At 30.0% G+C, this 10,160-nt stretch overlaps 1 protein-coding gene across 1 annotated transcript; it reads left to right on the top strand.

Moving 5' to 3' along the window:
- Positions 1-7,081: 7,081 nt before the first annotated feature.
- Positions 7,082-9,235, top strand: LOC120124852 (COMM domain-containing protein 9-like). Its single transcript, XM_039143424.1, has 5 exons — positions 7,082-7,405; positions 8,328-8,498; positions 8,593-8,682; positions 8,786-8,905; positions 9,009-9,235. The coding sequence occupies exons 1-5, from the start codon at positions 7,232-7,234 to the stop codon at positions 9,018-9,020; spliced, it is 567 nt and encodes a 188-aa protein (XP_038999355.1). The 5' UTR covers positions 7,082-7,231; the 3' UTR covers positions 9,021-9,235.
- The last annotated feature ends 925 nt before the right edge of the window (positions 9,236-10,160 follow it).

The raw sequence follows: 10,160 nt of genomic DNA on the forward strand, positions 1-10,160 counted from the left end.
TAGTAGCGAGTGAGGAAATGGCCTTACCTAGTTGTGTTGAGTTATGGTAGCGAGTAGCCGAACTACTTTGTTTTCCCTTGTATGGCATTGATTGATATGTATGGAATATAGGCACCCTATCATGTTTGTTTCTATATGACAATCGTCTTATTTGATTAGAAATATCTGGATATATCTTAGCTACTGCCAAGGCACTTCAGTTGCTAGTTGGGCGTAGATGCCCCGAGTACTCACGATAAGTAAGTTAGATGGGTGTACGTTTTCGATGCAGTTCCGGATCTCACCCTAAATACCCAAGGGTATCATAAGTAGGCTAGAAGGGCATGTGTCCCGAGATGCAACAAACCATCTGATCATACCATGATGCCTACCTCACCTTGTGTACTCATGATTAGTACCAGATTGCTTTTATGATGCCATGTGCTATCATTATGTTTGTGTGATAATTGTGTTGCATACCCAATATATTTATACTCATGACGAGTCCCTTAGTAGCATACTAAGGGAAGCATGAGACTTAGACCATAGTGATAGTGCATGTACCTAAAATAAATGATTTAGTAGCATTAATGGCATAATAGTATTGCTTCTCTGATTGTACTTGTTAGCATGCTTATTTTATGACTGCATGTAGTATAATAGAGGTATTGTATGGCACGAGGCTTGCAAGCTCAGCGTTCAGAATATGTTGTCATTCATAGGTTTTAGGTTTCGTGAATTGCGATGAGACAATGATATCATTGAAGGATTCTTAGCGAAGTATCAGAGTATAACGATGTTGGCTTAGTGGGCTTGTAGTGGTCATGATTTGAAACGAGTTAGCGTGTAACATTTTAATTATTTATTTATTTATCAAGTTTCTAAATTGTGACCCTTTTTAAAATGGTTATGGTTTTGTAACACCCATAACTCGTATAGGCAAATCAATACGAGTTATAGATGTCACATCAGAATTCAAACATTTCGTTGATTGAAGTCAGTAAAATTTTGTTCCATTCAAACATCATCAATTTCATAACTTGAACAATTATTATAAAATAATTATTCAGAGAAAAATCGTAATATAATATTTTTGGTTACCAATTCAAAACCAGTTTCAAGCAGTGATAAACAGTTCTATTCTGTTTCATAAAATAAATAAGAATGTCTAACACGTTTGAATTAAAACCCAAATTAATTTTTAAGCATAGTTTAATATCATAATATTACTTTTAATTAATACTAATTATATTAAGAAATTGCAGACATTTCATTCTCGTAGACATGCCAGCTAGAACTTTTAGAACACAGTAGGATGCCATCATTGTTACCTGTAAATATTTCCTTGGTGATTGATGTCAAGCTAAGCTCCTTACTCCTTTTCCTCATTTTTCCTACGCGTGAAAATCATCACACTCTAAGTATACACTTAATGAGGCAATCATATAAATTTTCAAAGAAATGCATCATATAAATATAAATGAGTAATAATATTCAATGCAATCTGATCACTTTACATGCATTCCAACCATGTTACCATAAATTAACATGATATAACCGAATATAAAGTTTTCTTACCAATATACTTGTCATTTATCTCATAAGCTCGTAAGCTTATTTATATATTTATCATTTATTAACCAATAAACCATAGCCCAATTTAACCTTGAAGACCCTGGGTATTCGAGTCAAATACATGCACCGTAGTGCTAAACCTGTACTAATCTTACGCTCTAGTGCTAATCCGGATATGACAAATAAGGTCGTGCCCACCACCTACACTAGGTTTACACTTTAGTGCTGATCTGAATATGACTCATAAGGTTGTGCCCTCCACCTGCACTTAGTGTCCTTACACACTAGTGATAATATAAACATGTAGCTGTTATACTCTATGGCATGCCAACTATACCCTGTCCCTCAATGACTTACTTGGGCATATAGTCTATTTTTTTATTCAATCCATGACAATGTATATTAATATAATTTTAACATTAGGCAGTTCATACCCGAAGTAACATTCATAATAAACATCATATATATTCATGATAAAAATAATATATATAATAACCAGTGATCAATGCATTTTATATTCAACCTTTGACATATTTAGAATATGTCAATCATATGATAAATGACATAAATATCATGGCAATACGAACAAGGTAAACTCATCACGAGTCTTCCTAATGATGTATAAAACATCCATGTATAATATTATGCATGCATTGCACTCACTTTGAAATTATATACAAGTAAAAAATATAAGCCTCACTAAGCTTTAACTTGATCATTCTCTTCTAATTTGGTTAAATCTAAAAATTTTGTCATAATTTCATATCATGACAGTTTGAACTACCTTTAAAGAAATATTATTATGTATTAATATACACCTTTAAAAATTATTCCGTTTGTACCAATGAAAACTAGATTCAAATACTAATCTATCCATATAAGTAACTCCTTCTAGTTCAATTTGTACAATTTATGGTGAATTTTCAAAGTTGACCGACAGAATATGTTTTTGAGCATAATCTGCTGCCTCGTTTTCTGAACTATCCTCAGTTAAAAATTCATATCTTTTTGTATATACCTCAAAATCAGTTTCCGTTTGTTCTAAAAAAACTAAATTGATATAAGAATCCAATGGTATAAAAATCATTCTCTAATCATTTTTTTAGAATTTATAATGATATTTCTAAACTTACTGTCCAAGACTAAATTCTAAGCAGATTTCACCAATTTGTATTTTCAACTTGTTCACTAATTTTATTAGCTCATCAAATGCACGTATATGCATGCATCAAAAATCACATAACATTTTAGGAGTCACTCCTTACCATAGTAACTCCGTCACTGGCTCATCGCAAGCCAATGTTTGTTCGATAACATAAGTACAAATTAAATTTGCACTCACCTGGTGTCCTTAGCTTGCAACCTTCCTTGGAATTTCCCATTTCATCCTTAAGCTTCTCCTTAGCTTTAATAATATTTGATCTTGATTTCAAGCACTCAATCTAAATGAACATCATTACCAAACATATACAAATTCAAACCAAATGTTAGAATCTTACTAACATAGGCATACTTTGGAAAATAAATTCCTAACAAATTTTCCGATGCTTATTCGATACAATTTCCATGTCACAACATAAATGTTGAACTTAATACTTCTAATTGACCACTCAAGTTCCATTTTATCCCAGCTTCACATAACATTTTCACTTAAGCTCCCAACATTTCCATATTTTTTTATTTAATCCTCAACTTTTACAAGCTTTCAAAATATTCCAATTTCACATCCTAACTTCAATTTAAACACTCAAACATTAATTTACAGCATATTAAATCTACTATTGAACACTTACACAACAATCCAAAACTTTTCCAAAATTGCCGTTTTGGTCCCCAACTTTTCAAAAATTACATATTTGTCCCCAAAATTTTTCTAAGGCTTGTAAAATACTTCCTACATAATTTCCGGCCCCTACATAATTTTTCCATAATTTGTATCATCCTCTATAGTCAATGCCTAATGCTTTGTATGTTCAAGATAGGATTTTCATGATTTTACTCAATTTTGATTCGATTCAAGCATGAAATCAACTTCGATTCAACCTTATAAAATCTCTACAATCAAAACTCTAACTTAATTTCATCAAAACATATCTCTCCCCTAAAGCTAGGGTTTGGATGAAACTTTATAGGTTCATATAACCATGTACAAGTGATTTTAATCATCAATCATGCTTGAAAATGAGTCTACAACATCAAAAACATCAAAATCCTATATCAATTTCATAAACCCTAATATGAACATAAACCCTAGAATTTAGGATCTTTGAACAAAAACCAAATTAGAAAACAATAATAGTACCAAATGACAACGTTTTTCGAATATAACAATATTATATTTCACGGCGTGCTCTAAAATCCAAAGGAAATTGCTCAAAAATAAAAAAAAAAGTTCTCTTACCTTGTTCACGGGGAGTAAGAAATGTTGGCTGAAAATGGCTATGGGTCCGTTTGTTTCTCGTAAAACGTTTTCCTCACTTTTCAGTGTTTGGATGGAGGAAAACAAATCGGTCAATGTAAAACATTTTCATGGTCAACAAAATTTCATTTGCATTTTCTGGAAAATGACGTACGGTATAATTTTTCGTAAGTCATTTTCAAAACTTTTCACTTCAAAGCATAAGTACTTAAAATAATATTATTTTATAAATTTAATATTAATATGATATTTTAGTATCATTTTAATAAAATTATTAATTATTAACATATTTAAAATAGTTTTATTAATATTTTTATAAAATATAATATAATATTTTTATTTTTTATAGATATTCAATATAATTTATCATATTTTTATTTATAAAATTATAGAAATAATATTTTAATATTAATATTGGCATAAATAGTATTAAATAAATTATTCTAATATTTTTAAAATAATAATATTAAGTTTTTATAATAAATAATATTTATTTATTATATTTTATATTTGCAATAAATAATTTCTAAAAAAAATTATCAACTAGTGAAAAATGGTTTACACAACATCTTCCAAACATCATAAAACATTTTCTAGAAAATGTTTTCCATAAGATGTAATTCATTTTATGAAAAAATATTTTCCGGAAAATGTTTTCAGTGAAATAAACAGACCTTAAGTTTTCATGAATTTTCTAATGAATTTCATGTTAATTTAATCTTTATTTACGTTTAAATGAATAAAATATTCATTTAATGAGAAATGTTCATTTTGCCATTAATTAAACTTGATATTTACAATAATACCAAGCCACAAAAACCTTATCATCTTCCAAAGTCAAAGATGGACAAAATATTTTGCCCTTTACAACTTTGTCCATGCCATTTTCCAAAAATTTCAATCTTGCCATTTTTCATCAAACTGTCCAAATTGAACATGGAAATAAATTCTCAAATCCAATGCTCCATGTTATTTTCTATCATTTTAAAATGTGGAAATAATATTTATAAGATTAATTTATCATCCTTCAAATTTTCCCAAAATTTTTATTTGATCCGATTTACCGAATTTTTACCGAACTTTAACATTTTCTAGTTTTTAACACAATTTTCAGATCAAAAATCTAATTTCAGAAAAACCCCACTCTCAAGATTAAATTATTCATTTATGGAATAAAAAATCTTTTTTGGAAAAATTACCACTTAGGTCCCCTAAACTTTTCACAATTTTATACTTTGTCCACCAAGCTGAAATTTACAATTTGGTCACTAACCAAAACTTTGGGGTATTACAAGTTTCATACTTTATGTAAATGTTTTATAAAAAAAAAATTATTATTTCAAAGAAAAACCGAAAATGGTTAGTCACTTCGGTGATTCTACGTGACATTCGAATATTCGAATTAGGGTGTTACATAATTCCAAGGTGCGCATCTAAAATAAATCGCATGTTCTAGATTAAAATTTGAAATAAATAATACTCACTACATCCCACTAAATGTGTCTCTTTTGGGTTTTTAAAATTGTCATATTCAGAATGTCATATTAGAAAAGTAACAAACAACACTTAAATTTCCTTTTCTACCCTTATATATCTCATTCTTGTACACCTATCAAAACAAATCAATCAAATTTATCAATCACTCTTAGGGTGCGTTTGGTTCACGAAATATAAGACTACCATTGGGAATAAGGTTACCGGAATGTAACATTACTCTGAGAATGTTGTATTATCTTGTTTGGTTTGCTTAGCATGAATGTAAGATTACAGTGTTTGACTGGAAGAATATAAGACTAATTGGATATATTTTTGACCAAATTATCCTATTTGTTTATATAAATATAATATAATATAAAAAATAATATTGTGATCTCGAGTGAATAAATATATTAATTTTTAATGTATAAGATCTATTTTTTAATAACTCAAAATTAAATCTTATTTTAAATAATTACACTTTTACAATAATAATATTTTCACCTCATAAAATTATAAATTAATTAATATACTAAATATTAAAAATATAAAATAATTTTAATTACTCAAATGTATTAATATTTTATTAAATTAAACTATTTGTATATTATTATTATTAAGTTTATAATTTTGAGTAAAACCCGAAAAAGAATAAGAATTGAGAATGATTTATATGAAAAATTTTATTATCTCAGGGGTATTTATGTCCAAAATGGTGGTAATTGTTCATTACCTAAGAATTTGGAGGTAATGACATTCTCACCATTTTAACCCAAAAATGCTACTATATGTAATAAATTATTATATGTTAATGATCTTTTCCGTGAACTAAACATGAGAATATAATTCCGAAAAAAATATGATAATTATTTTTTAATATATCATTTTAAAATAAATATATATAAACATTTAAAGTTTATAATTATATATATATATTAATTAATTAATTAAAAATCTAAAAATAAAATAAATATCTAAAAATCGAATCCAAATGCATAGTAATATCATTTAAAAAAATCACACGTTCTAGGTTGAAATTCGAATTAAATAATATCTAGGTTGAAATTTTCTTTATATATCATTTTAAAATTTTAAAATATTATATATTTCTCTTATTTATAATTATGAATAAATTTATAAAGTATATAAATATTAAAAGTCAAATTTATTAGAAAATTCTAAATTATTTTACCAAATTTAGAAAAAATTATAAGAGGAAAAAAAATAAGGAAACAAGTATAACGAAAAATTATTTAAATATCTGCGATATTTGTTATATTAATTTAAAATTTATCACGAAATAATGACAAGTTTTATTTTTAGTAGAACTCATCAAAAAGATATGACGAGTTCTATAAATGAATTTAAAAATATATATATATATTTTTATATATAACTTATCGTATCCTCGTAACCTAATGAAAAATTATATTTTATGAATTCATCTTTCCTTCCTGCCAAATTTTTAATCCACTTTAACAAATATTTTAAATCCCTAAATACTCTTTCATCAACTATATATTTTAAATTAATTTTGAAATACGCTAATTTTGTCAAATTATTTAACCTAATTTGAAAGGACGTAATTTTCTCCTTATCAGAAATCAAGAGGAACGACAGAATTCCACCTGGACCTGGGCCGTTGCCTGTGTGGTTAACTGCAACGTGATCAAAATTCAATTCTAAGCTCTGGGTCTTGTAGGAGGGGAAGGTTTATCCCTAGGAGCTTGAGAAATCGAACATCAAAGTTCGAGTTTTTGAAGAAGATAAAGAGGGAGATAAATGGAGCGTACGCTTTGGGGACATTTACCGTTGTTAGTAAGAGCGAATTCCAAAGAATCAGTAGAATTCATTCTTCAAACCCTCTGGAGAACTCGGAAATCTGGTCTCGACGCCGATGACCGTCGCCTCCTCTGCGAAATGCTTCAGCTCCAAAACGAGTCCGACCTCGACCCAGTAATTAACCACTTCATCACTCACTGTTACTTTTATTTGTTTTAGTAAAGATTATAGTTTAAAACATTTTATCTTTGTTAAACATTTTATTCTACTTCGCCATTTCCATAGTTATTATTTATGCAGTATGTTAACTTTTACCCGTACTTCGATTGTGTAACATCATTGTTGGTTAAAGGAGAAAGCACATCAGTAAGAAGGTGAATTTTCTGATTTGATATATAGGAAGATGGATTTTCAGTTCATGTTTTGAAACATTCATCATTATTAGTTTCCTTATGCTTGAGCTGGACTTATCATGGAAATTACTTCCTCGGGTCGTTTCTCGGTTTTGGTTTCTTAGATTTTGGCTCATCTCGTTGTTTCCTTTACTTGATGAACTCTAGTTCGGAAAAAGCGTTTTCGGGTTTAGTTCTGGTTGTTGTGGGCTGGAGATGGACTTTAACATGGAAATTACTTCCTCAGATTGCTCTCCCATGATTTTGACTCATCAAATTGTTTCCTTTACTCAATGATCTCTAGTTTGTATAAAAGTTTTCAAGTTCAATTTTGATTGTTAAATGCTGGAGCTGGATTTAACAAGGAAATTACCTCCTTGGTTGTTTCTGGATTTTTCTTTCCCTGGAGTTTATCTCATCAAATCGTTTGTTTCCCTTGGATATTCCACTGATATCATGGATTTTCGCATCAACTGGTGTAATACACTAAGAAAGATTGATTCTGATATTGGTTTCATATGATTGTCCTTCATATTCAAAACTACTGTTCCTGACCTCGTATTGAGAATAATATATTTATATAATCTCTTTTCAAATTTGTATTTATCTATTATGTGCTCAAAAAGCATGAATCTTATATCTTATCTAGCTCTTATGAATCATCCAAACTAGTAAGATCAGTTATGTCTGCTTCTACTCTGCAGCTTCTATTATGTCTCCGTGTGTTAATCCGTAAATGTGTTTATGAGAACATCAGCAAAGATAATATTCAAAAGGTGTTTCCCGAGGAGGTTCTTCCTGAAATACAAAGACTGTTGACACTTTTGCTGCAAAAGTTTCAAAGAGAATGGCAAGCTGATATACACATGGATAAGGTCAAAAATTTTATTTTGCTCTATTACGGGAACATATATCTCAATTTTAGTTGGATGGTAGACCTAAAAAAGTACTTAAATTAATTAAATTCAGGTTTCTTTGCCACGCTTAAAGGCAATGACTTGGAATACAGCAACTCAGGACACTGAAATGATGGAACCGTTGGCCGTTCTCAATTTGAAGGTATGAATCTTTTTGTTGTCAAGTCAGCGCTGTTGATACCTTTATGTTGCACGAATTGATACTCAAGTGACTAGATGTTATTACATTTTTGCACCTTATGCAGCTTCAAAATGATGCACAGGCTCCACAAGAAGAGTTGGATTTGAAGTTCCAATTAGCCAAAGAAACACTGGATACAATGCTGAAATCGATGTACTGTATAAGAGATCAGTTGTCAAATTTGGTTGGTGCCATGGCTCAGCTTTCCATTTTAGTTCCAGTTTGTATTTTAGTAAGAAGAAACAAATTTCTTTCGAAATATAAATATGTTCTCTTTTTTTCTTCAGGGTGAGACATAAATGGACTTTTTCTCCAGGGAAACAATTGCAGTGTATTTTACCGATGATATCACCCAAAATGGTACAGGCAAACAACTTACCCTCAAAAATCCAGTGTTCTCTAGATTTTACTTTGCTTGTCATCTTTATGGAAACTGTTCGAGTTAGCATGTTATGTTCAACTCTTTTTATGTAACATTCGTTTGTGAAAGAAACAAGGGGCTATGTTTCTTCGATTCTTCATTTTTTGTGAAGTATCGTTGTCCAACATCCATATTTCACACATGGTATAGATGAACGATTCTTTAAATATATGGAAAAACTTGGAAAAATTTGATGTTGCGAAATTGGAATAAAAGGATTCAAATCTATTTGGTTATACATACTTTTGCTACTTGGATATGGAAAAATGTTGTTAAAGAAGCATGTGAAACTGATATACCAAAATGGTGGCCAACACCAATTCTTGGCTCTATTCTAGGGTAGGCACCAAAGTATGAAGCTTGCAGAAATAACCTAGAATAGCTTGATTACCTAATTGAAGCAATAAAAGTAACCATGTTGAAATCAGGATTTAATAATTAAGATAGCCATATCACTTTACTCGCTATTTTGTTTTTCTTCCTTTGGTGCTTTCAAAACAAGGAACATGCGAGACTGATATGTTGAGACCAATCTTTTTTCTTTTTCTTTTGAAGTATTTGTATCTTACGTGTTGTACCTCTGACAAAAGTCCCTCCGGACATCAATCCCATATCAAAGGACCTCCGAAGGATCTTGGAGTATCCCTAAGCCTCTTGCATTTTGGGAGCTCCGGAAGATATAAAGGTAATGTATCCGGAGGAAGGACCTTGAATGTCTAACATTCTCGGGAAGTCACGACTTGATGATATAAATTTTGACATACTAACGTGATCTATCTGAGTCAAATCTATTGTTAGCTGATTCTATTTATTTGGCTTGTCACTCTACAAGTAGCCATAATTTCTACACTTGACACCGGTTCGACAGCCCCAAGACACACTATAAAACCTCTCAACCGAGATCGAGAGAAGGGATGCGACTAAGATGAAATCACCTTACCTTCATTTTTCTATCTTCTCATGGAGGCAAAAGAACATCAACATCGGTCAATGACTGATTTCTCATTGGTTGCGGTTC

This window comes from Hibiscus syriacus, unplaced genomic scaffold (genome assembly GCF_006381635.1).
Source record: "Hibiscus syriacus cultivar Baekdansim isolate YM2019G1 unplaced genomic scaffold, ASM638163v2 tig00110429_pilon, whole genome shotgun sequence".
Classification (NCBI taxonomy): domain Eukaryota; kingdom Viridiplantae; phylum Streptophyta; class Magnoliopsida; order Malvales; family Malvaceae; genus Hibiscus; species Hibiscus syriacus.